Genomic DNA, 22,904 nt, shown 5'->3' with positions numbered 1-22,904 from the left:
TATTGATTAGCCTATAGGAATTATTCAATCAGTGCGACTAAACACATCATGAGATCATTATTTATTCATTGAGCCTAAATGGTCTATACATACAGATTTTGGACTGAGATAGATTACACATTGCTTCCACAAAAGACATGCCGGTTTTATTGAGTTTATTGAGAGGGTGAATTGAGCTGCTGTAGATAGCCTACGTGGAGGCAGAAACCGCTCTTCAAAGAAATTACTGGTGTGGATAAAAGTGGTAACTTTAGACAGTCATTCGGGAACAGACTAATAATATCCAACGCAGATTTTTATTTGCGGTTTCAATGAATGAGGAAATAGGCGTGTCTGGCGCTGTAGAAGTTGGAGCAGTCCATATTGCATTGTGATTGGCAGTTGTTAAAAACCACGCCTCTTTTGCGGGCACAAGCTCCAGTGCACGGGCATTTTCATGTGCACGAGCTCTCGGCTTGATTAGAAAAACCTGGTTCCAGTTAACGAGTGGCAATCGACGTTCGTGGTACAAGTTAACTACAATCGAGCTTATCTGGTTTAGACAAACCAGATCAAGGGACAGATCCTGGATTTTCTTATACAACATTCATGGTATACGGCTCTGGTATTGCCGCTTGCGGCTATATTTATTATTATTCATTCGGCAGTGCTTTAGTGAAACCTATCCAGACAGAGAGAGAGGACCATACCACGAATGTAGCATAAGCAGATCCAGGATCTGTCCCATGATCTGGTTTGGCTTAACCAGATCATTGCAATCCAGCTCAACGATACCACGAATGTGGTTATCAACTCGGTAAGTGGATCCAGGTTTTTCTAATCTATCTGAGAGCATGTGCACATGAAAATGCTCGCGCATAGGAGCTCGTGCCCATGAAAGAGGCATGGTTTTTAACAACCAGCCAATCACAATACAATATAGACAGCTCCAGCTTTACTGCGCCAGACACGCCTATTTCCTCATTCATTCAAAGCGCAAATCAAAGTGTATTAATTAGCGAAACTTTACTGTATGTCAGAATCTAAATCTGTGTTGGATATTATTAGTCTGTTCCCGAATGACTGTCTAAAGTTACCGCTTTTATTCACATCAGTCATTTCTTTGAAGAGCAGTTTCTGCCTCCACGTATGATCATACAGCAGCTCAATTCACCCTCTCAATAAACTCAATAAAACCTGTCTTTTTTCGAGTGGAAGTAATGTGTAATCTATCTCAGTCTAAATTTCCAAAAGCTGTAGGCGTATTTAGACCATTTAGGCTCAATGAATAATGATGATCTCATGATGTGTTTGGTCGCACTGATGGAATAATTGCTATAGGCTATCAAAAAAAAGAATGATAATAAAATTAAACTAGAACGACCGCACCGCAGATTTATGCCTCCGCCATTAGTTCATACTTGAGTCCAAATCGACATTTGAGGCAAATTGGAAGAAATTCTGTCAAGGCGCTCCTGAGATGTTGCGTTACAGAGCTTGGAAATTGGGTGTGTGAGGTCACAGTGACCTTGAACTTTGACCTTTAACCATCAAAATCTAATCAGTTCATGCTCGAGTCCAAGGCGATGTTTGAGGCAAATTTGATGAAACTCCGTCAAGGCATTCCTTAGATATCGCGTTAACAAGCTTGAAAATGGTGTTCGAGAGGTCACAGTGACCTTGACCTTTGACCACCAAAATCTAATCAGTTCATGCTTAAGTCCAAGTCGATGTTTGAGGCAAATTTGATGAAATTCCGTCATGGCATTCCTGAGATATTGCGTTAACAAGCTTGAAAATGGCTTTCGAGAGGTCACAGTGACCTTGGTCTTTGACCTTTGACCACCAAAATCTAATCAGTTCATGCTTGAGTCCAAGGCGATGATTGAGGCAAATTTGATGAAATTCCGTGAAGGCATTCCTGAGATATTGCATTAACAAGCTTGAAAATGGCGTTCGAGAGGTCACAGTGACCTTGGCCTTTGATCTTTGACCACCAAAATCTAATCAGTTCATCCTTGAGTCCAAGTCGATGTTTGAGGCAAATTTGATGAAATTCCGTCAAGGCATTCCTGAGATATCGCGTTAACAAGCTTGAAAATGGCGTTCGAGAGGTCACAGTGACCTTGACTTTTGACCACCAAAGTCTAATCAAATCATCCTTGAGTCTAAGTCGATGTTTGAGGCAAATTTGATGAAATTCCGTCAAGGCGTTCCTCAGATATTGCGTTAACGAACATCGGACGGACGGACGGACAACCCAGATCCATAATGCCTCCGGCCTGGCTATCGCCGGCGGAGGCATAAAAAGGATGCTGAACTGAATCGACACGGCGCGGGTATAGATTTCATTGATAAAAATAGCCTATTTTGTGGTCACATATTGGCAGCAGAGTCGCATATCTCCATATTTCATACAAGGACTATGCTGGAAATAATATTAAGTTCAATGACATCATACAGGCCAAAAACAACACAGTTGCAGCTGCAAAATGCAGGAGTAGCCTAGATATGAATAATCTGTGTGCAGGCGATCTCATATTAAATTGCTTTAGGCTATTCTGGCATGTATGACCATGTCCAACCCAACGTCAGCCTCAGCTCCATTGCGCACACGGCACCGTGCGCTTTGGAGACGTTTATGTAACCTTTATACACCGGTTTACCTGCAATCGATCGGCGGGGTCAAACGTATCTACTGTAGCCTACTTGGGAGCACAAAAATGAATACATATAAAAACATATTCCAAAGTGGTAAGTAGGGCTTAATTTAATTATGTAGCCTGCAACAAAGTGCAAGGCTTTAGTCCTCGATTAATTCAACAGGAGCCATATGTTTTTGTTTGTTTGTGCAATCTATTTTTCATATGGAGATCCTATGAATGGCGACTCGCTGCTTCCAGAGAGCTGATTGGTCAGAAGGTGGGTCTTTCATGGGTTTTGATCTTATCCTCTCAACTTATCCTGCTCTGGAGCAGGTTAGCCATAGAACACAAGTTGCTATGGTGATCTATCTCGGTAAGAAGTTAACTAGCATCGTAGCACGGCAAAGGCAAACCTAGGGTTAAACCTGAAGTTACCTCGCTAAGCCACTAATCTTGCTTCGTGGTATAGGCCCCAGATGGAGGCTTAATTACCAGCTGATGTTTGCTTTGTAGAGGAGGAAGACGGAGCGCAGCGCGTCCAGGTGCTGCGGCGCAGAGTGAACGACTGCTCCCACCACACAGCGGCAGCCACAACACTGCAGAGAACTGTAGATGCTGAAAGGATGAGGAGCAGCGGCAGCAACAACAACAACAAATACTGGATTAGTAGATCTTTCAATGATCATGTAGTGAGATCAATTAAATAAGAAGATTGCATTGTTATTCACAGCAAAAATGTCTGGACTAAAATGCTTTTTGTGGTCCTCTCAAGTGTGCATTTATATGTTATACTCTTATTTGACACTGGTTTGGCCCTAAAACAGAGTTGTTGCAATCATACAAACATGTAAACAAATACAACTTTCCCAGATACTGTATAATGATGCATCTGAGACAAACAAGCAGGAATTAAAAAAATGGACAGGTTTTTCCTGCACAGACTACAATCATCCTATACAGATTTTGGTGAGGTTTGTTTATGACAAGCTTGATAGCCGATCTGTGCCATCAGATTAATGCCATACCATCCCAACCCTGAATTTCAATTATGATTGAGTCCAGTAATTGACCAGTAGCTAAATTAATGTGTGGAGATCTATCTATCATGTTGTTTACTTCCCTCTTGCCTCTCTCTAACCATCATTGCAAGAGTTCACTCACCAATTAGCCATTTCCCCTCTAAGTGCTGATTCCGTTTCATCACTCACAAGCACATCATTGGTTACTCCTAAAAGACAAACACTGTAGGGGTCAAGTGTCTGCATATTTGAAGCCAAACTTTTGATGACCTCTCCAGAAGTGAACTTACTTGAGCACAAGAGAGCGTCGAGACTTCGGAGCTCTCCGCATATGCCAAGTGAGTCCACCAGCACGATGTTGCATTGTTTGCAATGGAAAGTCACCAGCTTTTTGCTTTCGACCTCCATCGCCCGCTTTTTTGCACCACCGATACTACGGTCGTCGATACGTTTCGTTAAGAAGCTGCCATCATACTCCATTTGATGAAGTTTAGTAGGCTAACGTTAGCCGTCCCGCTTCTGTTTTGAAATCGTGTCTGTGACCTTCTTCTTCTTCTTCTTCTTCTTCTTCTTCTTCTTCTTCTTCTTCTTCTTCTTCTGTTTTATGGCGGTTGACAAACAGCTTATGGTGCATTAACGCCACCTTCTGAAATGGAGTGTGGGTCTCTGCGACCTCTGTTCCGTGAGCAACAATAAGACCAGCAACAATAAGCATTTCCGTTGACCATTTTCCAGAGTAAAATAACCTTTTTGCACAAGCCTAGAGCACACTAACCTGACATTGCCAGATGGGGCGGTATTGTTTGTTTTCACAAACGAAGCTGCACAGTAACGACCTTCCTTGACGGGCACTGTATCACATCGTGGTCCTTAACACATTGAGTGCCACAGCGCTTCAGTAAAATTGTCTGGAGCCTGTGCCAGATTCACTTCCATTCAGGTGAAAACAGCTATAGAATTTTTTCTCTTAGGGCTATATGGACAGGGCTGGACTCTAATGAAACATTGGACACTCCTGCTTCTTTCAAAGAAGAAATTTTGTTTCTAGACAGTTCCATTATGAAATGACAGCCTCTGAAAGAAGAGCACTTTCAAGGGTTTTCTGCTGTCTTTTTTTACTTTTCAAGATAAAGTCACTTTTATGAATACTTTTTGCACTCTAATTTCAAGCACATTCACTGACTCTAGCTACTATTTTCTGATGTAGTGACATGGTGTAGTTCTGTGCAGCCTGCGTGCCCCACCCCCCTCTCCCCCCCTCTCCACCCCTGAGCTGCAAACTCCTCCCCACACGCACACAGTCTATTTTCGCAGCCTCCGTTTTTGCCCCGGGCGGATCCCAGCGCAACAAGGAAATGGCAAACGGGACTGCAGGAAAAGGTTTGGCCGTTCGGCTTCGGGTGCTGCCTTTCTGGCAGGTAATCGTGTGGAGAAACTATATGCAGACAGATAGACAGAGGCAGAAGAGCTCAGTTGTGGGCGCGGATCGCAGCCAACTGTCAGCTGCAGACAGAGCAATCTATATGGCTCTGGCTGCAGCATGCATCGGTGTCTCTTTGATCACGGCTTTCTCCGCTTTCTCCTGCACAAAGTAAAGGATCTGAGGTGGGTGGCGCAGCTCCCGTGTAGATTTTTAAGGTGGCGCCGTGTGATCCCTTGAAGGGATTCATGCTCACTGGCTGGGTACGACCTTAAACAGCAGAATTATGGAATAATATGAATTATGATTTTAGGACGTCCACAGACGTCCTTGGCACTTCTCGTTACTTTTTTTTAGGACGTCCACAGACGTCCTTGGCACTCAATGTGTTAAACATGGTCATGAGGCTGGTGTAGGAGAGGGAGAAGGCCAACACTTTGAGCAGTGAGTCAAGTGCCTTTGGGTGGGTTTGACGGGCCGCCATAATAATTATAGTCATATAGTATAGTATACTTACAGTATAATAATAGCGTATAATAATATAATATATAGTATAATAATATAATAGTATAATAATATATATAGTATAATAGTAGTAATATATACAGTAGTAATATAATATAATTATAATAGTAATATATACAGTATAATAATAGCGTATTGCTATGGGACATAGCAATACGCTATGTCCCATAATACCTCCATTCACCCTATATTGTTTGTACTCCTACTGGCCTTAGCTGAGAGTGGGATGTCAGAGGACGTCTACCCCTACCCTAGCGCGTGCATATGGTTTGTGCTGACATCTTGGACACGGGGGTGTCCAGTGTCCAATAGCTGTCCAGAAATGTCACTATTAGTGCGTTCGGGTGGGTTTGACGGGCCGCCATATATATATTTTTTATCCTACTGGCATCCTTTATCAATGGCTTCTGTGTGCTCTAGGCTTGTGCAAAAAGGTAATTTTACTCTGAAAAACGGTCACCGGAAATACTTATTGTTGCTCGTCTTGTTGTTGCTCACGGAACAGAGGTGATCAGATGAGGCAAGTTTGGCTTCATGCAACTCTGATTTAGCGTCCAAGATTTTCAAAAACAGGTTAGTCGTCTCTATTTACATATTTTCTCCTCCAGCGAGTGAGTCATACTCAAATCTCAGTCCGTCACTGGCAGCTTGACACTTTAGCTAGCTGTCTTTAGCTAACTAGCTAGCGTTAACTAACTTCGCAGATAGCCACGCCGATTTAAAGTATTGTTAACTAAAAGCTATCTGTTTACATGTCCTATGTACACATTACCTGACTGCACATTCAGTGTTGTATTTTTCATTTTTTGCTTGCGACGAACAATGCCTTTTTGCAGTAACGTTAACATTAGCGCGTTAGCTTGTCGCACAGTTGGCATGTATCGCTAATTGTCATGTGACCCTGACGCGTCGCCAATTTTAGGTCATTTTGAGGGGGACCGTCATCATCATGACAGTGATGATTAGTGTTGAAGTTGGTAGCAGGGGAACTTAATCTGATCAAATTTATTTTCCAGTGTAACTTCGCCCTAATTATGTGTGTGTGATATGTATGCTCTGTCATGGAGTCGCGAGCTGTCAAGGGTGTTTCCCTGCCTTCTGACTTTGTCCTGCGACCAGTGTTGCCAGATACAGCTATGGTTTTTCAATTATGGTTAATGCGACCCACACGAACAACACCGTACCTGCCAACATTGGGCTGTGAAAAATATTCTCTGCGATATCGGTTGAATGGCCTACCCTCAACGTTATCCTGCCCCCATATAACGGTACACCACAAATTAATAGAATAAATACAAGGATGTAGAGAGAGAAAATGTAACATTCTCGGCTCAAGTGAGGTGGTAGCCCCTTTCGTGACTCTTTCGGCTATAATAATTAATAATTATAGCCGGAAGAGTCACGAAAGGGGCTAGTGAGGTGCTGGTTATGCGGGATGAAGAATGTTTCCGTTCTACAACAGATGTAAAGAAGTAAATTACTTTTAATTAGTCTTAAATTCATAGCTCACAGTAAAATAAATAATAATAAAATAAACATATATAATGTACAAAAGATGTGATCAAAAGTCAACATCTCAATTTTCACCATTTTCACCTCTACCTTACCCCCTCTCTGACTTGATCAGCCTCTGACAACTCTCATGAGGAATGTGCCTATGTTAGCAGTCCACCGCTGTGCTTCCAAGGCTTGTTTGTGTTCGGCACGTTTGCCAACATAGTTTTTCCCAGTGTTCTAGTCGGCCCGACATAGCTTGCAAAACGCATGCTGTTGGCGGATGTGGCTAGCGGTTAGAAACGGGAAGGCCTCGCACCAAGTGGACGGAAATTTGGAAGCGTATTTCCTCTTCTTGGGACCCGTTTCATCCATTTTCACTGGCAAAGCGAGTGGAGCCCTTTGACTGTATACATAGGTAGAACACCTCACCGGAGAGCTTGAACGAGCGGAGTGACGACGCACGGCATGGCAGGATCGTGAACTATGAACTATGAACGTTTGAGCTAGCTCTTGTGAAGTGTGAACGTGCACAACACTGGTGATTGGTAATTCAGTAGTTTGCAGATCTCACATTTGTCCTGTCTGTTTCATTGAAAGGTGGTCCCACTGCCGCATCATGGCCAGTATCCAGATCCGGAAGTACAGGGACGAGGACTTGGAGGCAGTGAAGGAGATCTTCACCCTGGGGATGAGCGAGCACGTGCCCTCGTCCTTCATGCACCTCCTGAAGCAGCCACTGACCCAGATGGTTCTGATGTGTGTGTTCTGCGCTCTGATGACCAGCTCCAAGTCCTTCCTGCTGCCCATCCTGGCTGTGACCCTCCTCCTGGCGGGGGCGCGGCAGTTCGTCGTCTACATGTTCTCCAACTACATCGACGTGTCCCTCAAGAAGGACCTCAACCACATCGGGGAGACCTACCTGGAGCAGAAGGACACGTGCTTCTGGGTGGCTGAGATCGATGGTCGTGTGGTCGGCATGGTGGCCTGCCTGCCCACTGAGGAGGTGCCAGGTTGCTTGGAACTTAAGCGCATAAGTGTGCGCCGAACGCACCGCAGGATGGGCATCGCCAAGGCTCTGTGTCGGACGGTAGCTGATTTTACGCGGGACAGGGGTTACGCGGCCATCGTTCTGTACACCTCGGTGGTGCAGACAGATGCTCATAGGCTTTACGAACACATGGGCTACGACAAGATAAGAGAGTTTGTTGTTCCTGAACTTGCTGCAAAAATCACCAACTTCACTCTGTTTGAGTACAGACTAGATTTACAGCAAGATCGGAAAAGGGACTGAATGGCCTGAAATGTAAAAACACACGTACGCAAACATTGCTTAGAGATACTAAACACATTTTCCTTTTTTTCCTGTTGAAAATCAATATATGTGGGAATTTAGTAGTGTTGTTGAAGAATGCAGGTCGAAATCCTGGCATTTAGTGTAAATCTGAGGAATTCTTCAAAATACTAAGGACTGTAAACCCCACCTAAATGTTTGGTGAAGTCTGACACCCAATGGTGAAAAGCAGTGCTCTAGCTCAGTGGTTCTCAAATGGGGGTCCAGGGACCCCCAGGGGTCCTTGAGGGAGTTTCAGGGGGTCCCCAGCCAAAAGAGGGGTAATTTATTTTTGCTATAATTCCATTCATAAGTAACACAATGACTATTTTGGTCATGGGTTTTATACACCTTCTGTAATAAAACATCTAAAAGAATCAATCTTATTATCACATGGGGGACCGTGGGACAAAATCCTTTCAAATGGGGGTCCGTGGTCTATTTTTTGTCAGTTTAGGGGTCCTTCATGTGAAAAAAATTGAGAACCACTGCTCTAGCTAGCTGGATGCTCTGGGCCCCATTGGCTGTTCTCGGGGGTTTGTGACATCACCCTCTATAGAGTACAACAAGTGGTGACATCACAAACCCCCGTACACCACTCATGGTGTTCCACTCTTCATGGTGCATTTAGGTTTGGGGTTTAGTATCACTTTAACATTTTAAGGTACGTTGACACCAAGAACAAAAATCGCATTACTCGCTCGAGGTTGCAAATCATTCGCTCAAGTTGAAAAATGTCAACTCGATCAAATAGCGGCTGAGGCTAATTTGGCGTCATTCGTGCCACCCGGGGCAAAATTGCATTGACTTTGTATGTGATCTCTTTGCAAATTTGCTAAATCGCGTTTGGTGTGAACGGCCAGTCAGAACTACAGCGTCCTCAATCATGATCCTTCCTTCTTTTATAGTTGATTTACATGTAACATTAGTCCTTAAGTATGGATAAATCTGTTCTTTCCATGGTTGCTATCCAGTGTTTTATGTTGACTGATTTGCTTGAATTTAATTATTATTATTAAATTATTTTATGTTGCATATCATTTGTGCCTATATAAAATGTTAGAGCTAAACTGTGTCTCTTTTCATTTTTGTGACATGAAAAAAAACCTAATCTATAAAGTGATTTTTTTAATAATTTATTTTTAAATGGTATCAATAACTAATTTCCCCAAGCCTGACCACAGTTTCTTTAAAGATAAATGAGGCGATCCTGAAACACTAAGATGCTAATGAGAAGCTCGTCCATGTTTTGGTAAAAGATGCTGAACAGGTGACAAGTTAGACCATGAGAATACATAATGTAATAAAGTAATAACAATATATTAGGTGTATTTGAAACCTTGAGACGAATAATTGTTGCCACGGATCTTGGAAGTGCTTGACTTTAAAAAAATAAAATCAGTTGGCTCATAAAAAAATCAATCAAGGTCCTAAATAGATATAGACCTATAGAGGTCCTTAAAAGTTCTTGAATTTAGCCTACCGGAATCTCTTGAGTTTGAGCTTTGTGTGCTCAGTCATTTCAAAATTGCTGGGCCAAGCTTGATACACTTTCTTCCTATCTAGTCATTGCGAGTCATTGCTGGTCAGGATTGCTTTGAGTTTTATCTTAAGTCTTAATGATTCATTCCCATGTGTAAGCGTGACTGCAAACAAATTTGTATTACAGGACTTTATGAGACTTGTATTTGTGAACATCTCTGTGAATTATTGTTCTGTAACTTGCATACTGTATTCTTTTCATATTCGATGGAGTGCAAATGTAAAACATGACCTACAGGTATCTAAAACATTGCTGAAAAACATGTATCATTCATACAGCATACTTCATCATCATGTTCATGATATGTCATCTAAAAATACATTCTCATCTTCACTTTATTGAAGTTATTCATTCATTCCAGGGTGTGGCAATTGTTTCGGCTCAGTCCTTCCCAGGTTTCTTTATTGGTAGCCTACCTGATGGGACGTTCAGCAGGCCAGAAGTTAAAAACAAGACATCACATATGAAATCACAAGACATCAAGACAAACACTTTCAAACAAGCATCATTACAATATAAAAAACACTTAGATACAGTAAGATAAAGACTTCCATTAAGGCTGTGACAAAGTGCTTCATGATGGGATGTGTTGGTTTCTGTCTGGTTCCCTCCAGACTACACCACGATCTGTCTGCTACCTTCTGATCAACTTTGTTTAACTTTATGTTTAAATATGGATTACAAGGTGTGTCAGCAAGAAGCCTCACCTGCAGATGCACAAATAGTCAGGATCAATTTGTTTCCTCTACTTTCATTTTTAAGTTAGTTCATATTTTCTTGGGTGCCCCCCCCCCCCCTTGTTTCCAATGTGCAGGTTGCAAATTTCATATCACAAGCAAAAGAGAAACAAGGTTACCCAACAAAAGAAGACAAAGAAAGCACATCTAATTAACTTTATTATAATTTATGCTATATTTGTTTTCTGTTCCTTTCATGGAATTATAGATTGATATATATTTCAATGTCAGCTGTCCTCTTTATCACTGACGAATGCGGTAATGTACTTAGCAGTGTGTATTATAAAGTAGCCTATACAGTGTTGAACATCCCACCAGGCCGAATCTAAAGAAGAAGAACATCCCACCAGGCCGTGGTTTGACAGTTGCGGAACTTGCGGTCAGGCAGCAGTTCAGACACCTCAGACCTCAGACACCTCAGGATGTTGCTGTTGCCACTTGCCAGGCCAGTCAGATTTCCATGGATGGATGTAGCCCTGGTGTAGCCTGGCAGAGACGAAGCTGAGCGGTTACATTTAACACAACCAGGTAAGATTTCAGCACGTACTGCCACATTGGGTAATACATGCAGGAAAGCTTTGTTAAAATGCGTGTGTGTGCATTGTTGCTTGGTGAAAGCATGGAAAGCACGAGAAAGCTAACTGAAGCTAGCTAGGCTATTTGCTAGCAGCTGAGCAGGGAGTGTCCAGCCAACTGACAGCTGAGACTGAGGGGGAAACAAAATCTCGGTGGACACAGAAACCAGAGATAATCACAGCTATTAACGAATGGATATTAAAAAACACACGGGTTTTCTGACTGGTGATTGTTAATTAGCTCTTTGATTATCTGTGGTTGATGCTTATTTGGGGCAGTGGATTCGGACAGCCAGCCCTCATGGATGAGACTTAACGCTAATTTGCATTTAATCAGCAGATCTTAGATTTTATTTTTTCATTTGGCAGAGGCACATTTCATTAATTAATCTACCAGGATATAATGCAATGTAATGTAATGTCAAAACTAGCAGGCTGCAGCCACACCCATGCTGTCAATGAAAATGACTAGACATAACGGGCCAAAAATGATGATTAGCCTCTGTTGTATTTAGGATAAATAGTATAGCTCATTTTAATTAAGTTAATTTACCGACAAGATTATTATCCTGGCGTATTCAGCGGGGCAATATTTTCAGGCAATGGTGCCCTGGCTTTGAAATCACTAGATGGCACCAGATTACACATTTAGCACTTCCCAGCTTTCCCATATCTCAGTCACGTTTATTTATACATTAGCCTATTTTGATGATGATGATGATGATGATGATGATACATTTAAAATCAAGCATTTTGTTGCTCATTTCACTGGAACAAAGCATCAGCTAGACACATATCTTATCTGAAATGAATTAATGACTATCCTTGTGTTTGTAATGACCTACTTTTATGCATGGTATAGTGCTGTCTAGAGCAGACCTAACGTATATCTGGCAAGCAGGTAGTGGAGGGTGAACCCAACTTTCAATTTGAGAAATGTACATTGTCCCAAGAAACAAATATCAGATTGATATAGGTTACATGGATATAAGTAATTTAAAAAATAAAACATTATGTACTTTTTGTTTTTTACTTTTTGTCAATTGTATGATTCTCCTCATGGCGATGATGACATATTTGAGTTCATAGCTTACCCATTAATTAAACATTTACCACTCTATTACTAATCATGATGAGGCCAAAACATGTATCTCACAAATCCCACGCAGTAAAAGTTGTACTGTTAATATTAGGCCTAATAAAAATGTTAACACTAGATGACTGCAGCTTTCACCTTAGTGAAATAGCTTATTTCTATTCAGTTTCAGTGACCCTGCTGCCATATCATTTACTGAACTGAACTCTTATCAAATGAAACCCGTGCTTCCTATTGATTTCCCCCCCAAGCCCTAGAGATCTATACCTTGAAGACATAATGCTATGTGAAACCAATGACAGCATGACTTTGACACAGCAGTTGCTATTTTAGCTCTTCATTCAAGTCTCTATAAAAGGCACGTTATCTCTCAGATATTGAACTTAAATGTATACGACATGCTATTTTAGCACAGGCCATTGTGTTGTTCTGTATTAGCATTTAGGACATAGCAATGTTGTTCGTCCTTTACCTTGTCAGTGAGGTGGATTTCTCCTCCCCGGACCGGCAGACCTCGATGCGTAGTGTCGATGCTGCTGTGCTGAGCCTGAGATTCCAGTGTGTCATGCCATCTCTGTTTCTAAAATCTCCACTGTAGCTGCGCCACGCTTCCATCTCTCTCTCTGCCTCGTTGTCCTCATCGTCTGTGATGAGGCATTTTGGTTGTCTGCTGATCCCATGTAGATTTCAGCGGCTATGCCTATTTCTTCTGTGAGAGATAAGGTCACCCACCCACCTCCCTCTCCTCCAGCATGCACCCCCTCGGTTCTGCTCTGCCCTCCTCATTTGCATAAAGGGATGCAAAGAGACTGCAGAGATTTATTGTGTCCCTAAATATCCTCCTTTAGCTCTGAATCTCGGCTATCTCTTGTTGAGTTGGGCTGTTTTCAGACTATAGACAGTTCTGTGATATTATATGGGGATTTAAGCCGTTTTGAAGCCACATGCATTCAACAGGACCGGGCTTACATGATTCTGTCAGAATATCCATTGCGTATACTAACTAGCCTACAAACAAGCCCCACAATATATCTGCCTGGCCCGCTTTATAGACCCTTTTCACAGCAGCCATTTGACGTCTCAAAGCAGGGTAAACACAGATGTAACCAATAATATTATGCAGTGCCCTGGCACTGTCTGGAACACCTAAATGGAATGGAACAATCATTAGTGTTTACTTACTCTGCTTTGCCACTTCAAAATGGCTGCTTTGAAAAGGGTCTATTGTATTATTAGGCAGATATGTATCTCCCTGTCCTGAAAGCTTTGGTCCCTTTGGTCCAGCTGCTAAAATGCATCCTGTTAAAAACCAATCTCTCATCAGCCTCGATGCTGAAACCTTTTGCACAGAAGCCCTGCAGCGTTTGCTTCCATTGCAAAAAAAAGAAAACCCACAGAGGGTTGAGAGTGAAAAAGGCCCAGCCATGCAGTTAGCTCATAAAAGAGTGTTAATCCTGTCTCTGTGATCTGCCAACCCATCATGCTGCCTGGCCCTAATGCAATCGGCAGGCCTCTGCTTACAGTGTGCTGCATGATAGACTGCCACCTGGGCCTTTTGTGTCCAAACACAATGGAGTGGAATTGAACTGGTTTCCCCCGGTGGTCGGTGGACGAAGACTCACTACACTACCTGTGTTTCACATCTTTCTCATTTCTAGGTCAACTGTAATTTGTTTGTCACACACCAGTCAGTCATGCTTTTTAACAGGCGGGAGAGGAAGTGAAATGGTTTTTGAAGAACTTGGACAGTAATCTGACACAGACTGCAGTGCAGAGAGAGCATTGTTTCTGGATACATCTGGCATCTTGTATGATGTTGTTTTGTTGGGTTGATGGCTATCAAAACAGTTCAAAGTGTGTTTTTGGTGACTGATGCTCATTCATGAGTCTATTGATTATTGGAGGATTTTAGCGGGAATGCACTTTGACGATTGGACTTATCTGGACGGTGAGAAGTCTTGCCCGTGTGAGCTCTCTTTGATCAGCCACAAAGCTGAAGAAAACAAGTCCAAACTGCATCATGCTGAATGAATTTACCATGGGAATAACGACTGTCCAGTTTGTGATAATGCTTTTGAGAGACATATTGCAGGCTTTAGGACCCAGCAGCACTAGTGTCGCCTGGGCCTAAACCACCCTCCCTCCTGCAGAAGCCAGGCGCAGACACACTAGCGCAGTGCTGCCGCTCAGCTGATGCACTCCCAGCAGACAGAGCCTGCTCGTTCTTTCCCCACTCTCTCTGCTCTGTTTTCCTTTTCGGCCCATTCATCCCCTCATCAAGTCGGCCCGATTGGGGGAGCGCCTGTGTCCTCAGAAGCTCCCAGACTGAGCTGGGCCACCGCTGGCCCCCATGATCAGCAGAGAGGAGAAACAGGGAGTTTTTGGAGAGTCCAGACTGTACTGTGAGGATTTAGGAGAGGGATGCTGTGATCTGTAAGGAGAGAGAGAGAGACGCTTCAGCGGTATCTCTGACTGAACCCCCCCACTCCTCTCCCCGACCCCCTTGTGTCTGTCTGGCCGAAGCGCTCTCTCCAATAACACGTCGCTCCCTCAGTCAAGACGGCCGGTGACCAGGAAACATGTCACAGCCCAGAAGGCACACGTACACCCGGGTGAGTGTGCACTACCTCACCTCGAGAGGTGTGTGTGTGTCGGTGTGTGTACATCCTAGATGAGTGAATGAATAGGCCAGACACAGTGTGTCAAGTTAGTGCTGTTTTAATCTGTGCCATTGTTTCTGTTGTGTCTGGTGGATTTCTTTCTGCCACCATGTAGTTCTATTTTCTACTAATGCATTTTGGCGGTGCATTCCTCTGTCTGAATTGTTGCCTCTTTGTTCGGATCTGATGCCCCCCCAGGCGAGACGTTACTGTTATGATGTTTGTGTTAGGAGGACCTCTGTCATGCATCTGTAAACCTGACAATACATGACAGGCAGGTAATATGTCTTGCTAGGCTTTTGTTACTGCTGGACACAGAATCGGCGAGCCCCAGAAGACTTCCTGTGTGTCATCCGTCTCTGAGTCAGGCAGCGTCCCTGTCACCAGCACGGATGACATCAGTGCTCACCCTTTAGCTTTAGGCTACTTCTCTTTCAGCGTACGTCTTGGCTACCCTGTTCTTCACAGCTAATGATGAAGCTAAAGTAGCCATCCATCCAGATCATTCAAAGCTTCTCACATCTCACAAATGTCCTCTTTATTGCATATAGTTTGTAATGTAGGCTGTAGGGCTGGGCAATATATCAATATTATATCGATATTGTGATATGAGACTAGATATCTTACATTTAGGATATCGTAATATTGTGAAATGGCATAATAATAGTTGTCTTTTCCTGGTTTTTAAAGCTGCATTACAGTAAAGTGATGTATTTTTCTGAACTTACCAGACTATACTTCTAGCTATTATTTGCCTACCCACTTAGTCATTATATCCACATAATTGACCAAAGATCTCATTGTGTAAATATTTTGTGAAAGCTCCAATAGTCAGGGAAGAAAACCCTGTCTTTGCATTTGATTTTGATCGCAGTGTTGTCTTAATAAAAGTGCTTGTGACATCTTGCATGTGGCTTTGACTTACAACTTAGCCCACTTCCACTTAGGCTACAATTTATAATTCAGCCTAAAAATACAGATGATTTTTGGTCCATAATGCCCATCCTTAGTTGGCTGCATAACACACAAGACAATCAATGAAAACAATGGAAAGCACTTGCAGGTTTTGTTTAGCGTCACGCTGACAAGTTTTGGCAGCAGCCTTCCTGGGAGCTTGATTCGTCATGATTGCTCCTGTACGTGAATGCAGGCTGTGTGTAGTTGTTTGCATCTTCTCTGAGGTTTGTAGTTGCAGCTTGCATGTGTTGTATCTTCTCTGGGGTTTGTAGTTGGAGCTTGCGTGTGTTGTATCTTCTGAGGTTTGTAGTTGCAGCTTGCATGTGTTGTATCTTCTCTGAGGTTTGTAGTTGCAGCTTGCATGTGTTGTATCTTCTGAGGTTTGTAGTTGCAGCTTGCATGTGTTGTATCTTCTGAGGTTTGTAGTTGCAGCTTGCATGTGTTGTATCTTCTGAGGTTTGCAGTTGCAGCTTGCGTGTGTTGTATCTTCTGAGGTTTGTAGTTGCAGCTTGCATGTGTTGTATCTTCTGAGGTTTGTAGTTGCAGCTTGCATGTGTTGTATCTTCTGAGGTTTGTAGTTGCAGCTTGCATGTGTTGTATCTTCTGAGGTTTGTAGTTGCAGCTTGCATGTGTTGTATCTTCTGAGGTTTGCAGTTGCAGCTTGCGTGTGTTGTATCTTCTGAGGTTTGTAGTTGCAGCTTGCATGTGTTGTATCTTCTGAGGTTTGTAGTTGCAGCTTGCATGTGTTGTATCTTCTCTGAGGTTTGTAGTTGCAGCTTGCATGTGTTGTATCTTCTGAGGTTTGTAGTTGCAGCTTGCATGTGTTGTATCTTCTGAGGTTTGTAGTTGGAGCTTGCATGTGTTGTATCTTCTCTGAGGTTTGTAGTTGCAGCTTGCGTGTGTTGTATCTTCTCTGAGGTTTGTAGTTGCAGCTTGCATGTGTTGTATCTTCTCTGAGGTTTGTAGTTGCAGCTTGCATGTGTTGTATCTTCTCTGAGGTTTGTAGTTGCAGCTTGCATGTGTTGTATCTTCTCTGAGGTTTGTAGTTGCAGCTTGCGTGTGTTGTATCTTCTGAGGTTTGTAGTTGCACCTTGCATGTGTTGTGTCTTCTGAGGTTTGTAGTTGCAGCTTGCATGTGTTGTATCTTCTCTGAGGTTTGTAGTTGCAGCTTGCGTGTGTTGTATCTTCTGAGGTTTGTAGTTGCACCTTGCATGTGTTGTGTCTTCTGAGGTTTGTAGTTGCAGCTTGCATGTGTTGTATCTTCTCTGAGGTTTGTAGTTGCAGCTTGCGTGTGTTGTATCTTCTCTGAGGTTTGTAGTTGCAGCTTGCGTGTGTTGTATCTTCTCTGAGGTTTGTAGTTGCAGCTTGCATGTGTTGTATCTTCTCTGAGGTTTGTAGTTGCAGCTTGCATGTGTTGTATCTTCTCTGAGGTTTGTAGTTGCAGCTTGCATGTGTTGTATCTTCTCTGAGGTTTGTAGTTGCAGCTTGCGTGTGTTGTATCTTCTGAGGTTTGTAGTTGCACCTTGCATGTGTTGTGTCTTCTGAGGTTTGTAGTTGCAGCTTGCATGTGTTGAATCTTCTCTGAAGTTTGTAGTTGCAGCTTGCATGTGTTGTATCGTCTCTGAGGTTTGTAGTTGCAGCTTGCATGTGTTGTATCGTCTCTGAGGTTTGTAGTTGCAGCTTGCATGTGTTGAATCTTCTCTGAGGTTTGTAGTTGGAGCTTGCATGTGTTGAATCTTCTCTGAGGTTTGTAGTTGGAGCTTGCATGTGTTGTATCTTCTCTGAGGTTTGTAGTTGCAGCTTGCATGTGTTGAATCTTCTCTGAGGTTTGTAGTTGCAGCTTGCATGTGTTGAATATTCTCTGAGGTTTGTAGTTGCAGCTTGCATTTGTTGTATCTTCTGAGGTTTGTAGTTGCAGCTTGCATGTGTTGTATCTTCTCTGAGGTTTGTAGTTGCAGCTTGCATGTGTTGTATCTTCTCTGAGGTTTGTAGTTGCAGCTTGCGTGTGTTGTATCTTCTGAGGTTTGTACAGTAGTTGGAGCTTGCATGTGTTGTAAGAGTAGAGTGTCACTGAATTATTTACCAAGCAGACAGGCCCAAGCGAGCATCGTATATGAACCATGGTTAATGTCTCCTTGCAGACTGGTGGTGGGTACACTGCACTCTAGAGTGAGGTAGCCCACCCAAAACATTGGGGTGCCTACTCTATGAAGGATTGTCATTGTTTTGATTTGATTTGATTGATTATTGATTTGATGACTTTATAAAGGCATTACAGTATAAAACATAATGAATATTTCATTGCAGACCGCTGCTGGGGGCGTTTGAGCCGTGTTGTCTTCCCAAAGCACTTTAACCAAGTATTCCTCCTTTCTTTTTAAAATTTGATTTTAAAATTGTGCTCATCATGACTAAGATGGGTATTGTTTAGTATTTTTCTGATACTGGTGCTAAAATGATACTTTTAAAACTGAACTGATCCTTTTTAAAATTTAAATCGGATTTAAAGTGGATTCTTTCATTTAAAGAGTATTTTAAGCGGTCCGATCCAAACGATAATGTTAGTGAAGTTGCGTGCAGCGCTGGTTTTGCAGCACCAGAGGGTGTGTATTTCACTCAGCAGCAGCTTTGGCATAGCACCTAAATGAGGCACCTAATTCTACGTTGCAATTCAGTACCAATTGTAAAGGTACCGATCCGGTAGGGCTGTGCGATTAATCGATTTTGAATCGTAATCGAATTAATTAGTTAGGACGATGTTAAAAAAATGAAAATCGTAAAATCGTTTTTTTTTTTTTTTTTTTTTTTTTCTCACTTTAACTAGGGTAAGTACGTTACGCAGGGCGGCTCTCTATCATGTACGCATGCTGCTACTTGTCCATTCTCACCGCTGTAAAGTCTCTCTAGAGGCTGTGATACTGCTACTAAAAACAGCAGCACAATGGACTTATTTCAACACCTCCGACCAAAAAGCAGCTTGTTGCACTGCCGGCTGTAGCCTACAAGATAACGATTGCCACAACACACTCACGCGCGCACACGAACACAGACATTATCACCGGACGATGAAACGTTGCCTTTACAGTAGGGCTGCAACTAATGATTATTTTCATAATCGATTAATCTGTCGATTCTTTTCTCGATTAATCGATTAGTTGTTTGGTCTATAAAATGACAGAAAATGGTGGCAAATGACGATCAGTGTTTCCCAAAGCCCAAGATGACGCCCTCAAATGTCTTGTTTTGTCCACAACTCGAAGATAATATCAGTTTACTGTCATACAGGAGTAAAGAAACCAGAAAATATTCACATTTACGAAGCTGGAATCAGAGAATTTAGACCTTTTCTCTTAAAATTGTACTCAAAACGATTAATCGATTATCAAAATAGTTGTCGATTAATTTTCTGTCGATCGACTAATCGATTAATCGATTAATCGTTGCAGCTCTACTTTACAGTTCACATAATAACAAAACAACACGTGAGGCCACCGAGTACTGATAGATTGGCTGTATTCATGGCTGCCTCAGCTGACTCACCTGTCCCTGTGTGTCTGAATTTCCCCCTAACTGCTATCGCAGTTCCACGCATTCCTGTTGTGACTTTGTGTTATTCTAGTACAGATATAACTCCGAGCACGGGTGGTCTCTTAGACACTAATATAATTATCTCACCGAGGAACACGCAAATCCACCAGTGTCAAGTTAGCAAGCAACAGCCAGGAAGTTAAGCATAGCAGCGGCAAGCTAAAACAGGAAGTTGAGTTGTTCTACCTTCAGAGTAAAAGCGTAAATTGTCAATTATGGAAAAAAGGGGGGAAAAGAGCTCTGCAGGGCAACAAATGTTTAGAGAAGTATAATAGTATAATAAATCGAAATCGAAATCGAAAATCTGGTTTTGAGAGAAAAAATCGTCAATTTTAGTTTTAGGCAAAATCGCACAGCCCTACGATCCGGTACCATAGCGGTATCGGGTTTCAGTACACAACCCTAATCATGGCATACAAGACTGTTGTGGGATGCAGTGTACAAGCTGGTTAGAGTGTCTCTCACTCTTTGTTGGTCATGAATAAGAAGCAAGGCAAATTAGACTTTCAGTAATTGGGGCAATTCAGGTTTTGCATGGCTGCTTTCTACATAGCTAAATATGGTGATGATAACATGCATAAGTCAAGTCAAGTCAAGTTTATTTGTATAGCACATTTCATACACAGATGCAGTTCAAAGTGCTTCACATAAAATGGATGACATAAGAAAATAAAAAAAGAGGATAAAATAACATTTCACAACAGCTTTGTCTTTATACTGTAGTTTGGATGCCAAGCATACCCTCTTCTGGTACCTTGCCATCATCAAAAAAAGGCCATCATCCATAATTCTGCTATGATTTCTGCTGCTGTATTTAACAAGTGAAGATGGGAAGCTATCTAGGCATAGAGCTGATCATCATCCCCTCCTTTCATTTTGATTTGATGTAATAGACAACAAATTTCAACATTTAGCAGCCGCTCTTATCCAGAGCAACAGTAAAATAAAAGTGAACATTCCTCAAGCATCAATCAAGTAGCCAGATGGCAGAGTGTTGTCGTCAAGTCACTATATCTCTAGTGTTCAAGTCTGAGTCCGACTCCGAGTCACCAAAGAAGATTCCCGAGGCGAGTCCCCATTACCTGAGTTACTGAACCTGAGCATGAATCCACATGAAGGTGGGAACACACATGCCTGCACTTTGAAATTGAATAATGTCACAGTATTAATATAGCTCAGTATCGTATGCCAAATTAAAAGGGGCTATTACAAAAACAACAACAACAAAAAGACAGTCTTTATCAATTAACAAGTCCGAGTCCTCGTCTCCAACGTCTGAGTCCGAATGCATGAATGCTCAAGTCCAAGTCGAGTCACAAGTCCTGAAAATGAGTCCTGGACTCAAGTACTACAACACTGCCAGATGGTTCAGAGTGCGATGAAAACAAAAAGTACTATAACTTTAATCAAGAAAGCTAAAAGCAACCACGTCTCTCCCATCAACCTTTGAGGTCTTCTAGGTTTTCCTAGAGAAATACATAGAAACTCAATTAAGACCTGTATTCAACGCCTATGGTTGAGAAACATGAACAGGTTAAATGCCTCTTATGAACTGATGCCATCTTTGAGCTTGGGGTCAGAAAACCACGGCTCTTATGATTATTAAGATTCTCTAAGTGATTTCTGAGGGGCCATAACAACGAGAGAGAGCACAGGAACAAAACAGTCTTTATGTCGCACACATTCCTACCTATACTTTACTTAGGGCTTATGCTTTGCATTGACCTGGGACAATATGGAGGGGTGTCTGTTAAAGTCATGAGGCACTCAGTGGGCTAACTGGATACCTCTGACACAAATTGTTGTTCATTGTTCTAAATGAATGCTTTTGCTAATCACATCTACTCCTCTCTGTGCTGTTCTGCTGAGTCACGATCAGTTCTAGGACACCACACTGTAAATTGGGTTATTCAGGTTTATTTGATTACTTTGATTCCTCCCAAGTGCTATGTCCTGCCGGTGAAACTCCTCACTGTCAGGTGAGAAGAAGCGGCTGGTGACTGCACATTGCATTACATTGCATTACGTCATTTGGCAGACGCTTTTATCCAAAGCGACTTACAATAACACATTTTAGTCAGCAATAGAGAAATCAACTATGCAACAACAGTCTATGACAGCTACAACTTTTTTCTATTTTTTGAGAGAGAGAGAGAGAGAGAGAGAGAGAGAGAGAGAGAGAGAGAGAGAGAGAGAGAGAGAGAGAGAGAGAGAGAGAGAGAGAGAGAGAGAGAGAGAGAGAGAGAGAGAGAGAGAGAGAGAGAGAGAGATGTTAGTTCAAGAAGGGCCCAGATGGAGCCTGAAAATGTGTGTTTTTAGTCTTTGCCGAAAGATCGGCAGTGATTCGGCCATCCTGACCGAATGTGGAAGCTCGTTCCACCATTGAGGTGCCAGGGACGAGAAGAGTCGCGAATGGGATGAGCGACCTTTGAGCCCACGTAGTGGAGGAGAGGCGAGGCGTCCTGCACTGGTGGAGGAGCGGAGGGAGCGGTGAGAGGTTTGGAGCCTGACCATTGATTGTAGGTACAGAGGAGCTGTCTGGTGTACTGCCCTGTCGGCCAGAACCAGTCTTTTCAATTTAATGCGTGCCAAGATGGGAAGCCAGTGAAGGTCCCAGAAGAGGGGAGTGACATGAGAGAATTTGGCTTGGTTGAAAAAACCAGACGGGCTGCAGCGTTCTGAATGAGCTGAAGTGGTCGGATGTCAGCGGCAGGAAGGCCAGGCAGAAGCACGTTGCAGTAGTCCTTCAGCTCTGGAACCACCCAGGTCATCATAATCCAGCTCAATGTTCTCCTCTCTTCCTTCAGCTCTGGAACCACCCACATCATCATAATCCAGCTCAATGTTCTCCTCTCTTCCTTCAACTCTGGAACCACCCACGTCATCATAATCCAGCTCAATGTCCTCCTCTCTTATTCCTTCAGCTCTGGAACCACCCACATCATCATAATCCAGCTCAATGTCCTCCTCTCTTCCTTCAGCACTGGGACCACCCAGGTCATCATAATCCCGCTCAATGTCCTCCTCTCTTCCTTCAGCACTGGAACCACCCAGGTCATCATAATCCCGCTCAATGTCCTCCTCTCTTCCTTCAGCACTGGGACCACCCAGGTCATCATAATCCCGCTCAATGTCCTCCTCTCTTCCTTCAGCACTGGAACCACCCAGGTCATCATAATCCATCTCAATGTTCTCCTCTCTTCCTTCTGCTCTGGAACCACCCAGGTCATCATAATCCCGCTCAATGTTCTCCTCTCTTCCTTCTGCTCTGGAACCACCCAGGTCATCATAATCCAGCTCAATGTCCTCCTCTCTTCTTTCAGCACTGGGACC

At 42.8% G+C, this 22,904-nt stretch overlaps 2 protein-coding genes across 2 annotated transcripts in view; one reads left to right on the top strand and one right to left on the bottom strand.

Annotated features, from left to right (window-relative positions):
• The window catches only part of oip5 (opa interacting protein 5), a 9,900-nt gene extending 5,581 nt beyond the window's left edge, over positions 1-4,319 (bottom strand). Inside the window, exons 1-3 of the mRNA XM_083633593.1 lie at positions 3,934-4,319; positions 3,786-3,852; positions 3,117-3,239 (exon numbers count right to left, since the gene is read on the bottom strand). Of these exons, the coding sequence (XP_083489719.1) occupies positions 3,117-3,239; positions 3,786-3,852; positions 3,934-4,123 (380 nt within the window). The 5' untranslated portion in view covers positions 4,124-4,319. The remainder of the gene's footprint in view (positions 1-3,116; positions 3,240-3,785; positions 3,853-3,933) is intronic.
• A 1,765-nt stretch (positions 4,320-6,084) lies between these two features.
• LOC310773610 (dynactin subunit 1-like) overlaps positions 6,085-22,904 on the top strand; it is a gene marked incomplete at its 3' end in the record, with an annotated part of 82,570 nt that continues 65,750 nt past the window's right edge. The window contains exons 1-2 of the mRNA XM_083633531.1: positions 6,085-6,161; positions 7,683-7,833. Coding sequence (XP_083489657.1) covers positions 7,702-7,833 — 132 coding nt within the window. The 5' untranslated portion in view covers positions 6,085-6,161; positions 7,683-7,701. The remainder of the gene's footprint in view (positions 6,162-7,682; positions 7,834-22,904) is intronic.

This window comes from Poromitra crassiceps, assembly GCF_964638095.1.
Source record: "Poromitra crassiceps genome assembly, chromosome: 3".
In the NCBI taxonomy this organism is placed as follows: Eukaryota; Metazoa; Chordata; class Actinopteri; order Beryciformes; family Melamphaidae; genus Poromitra; species Poromitra crassiceps.
The sequence above is the reverse complement of the archived record's forward strand: the minus strand, read 5'-3'. Positions and strand labels throughout refer to the sequence as shown.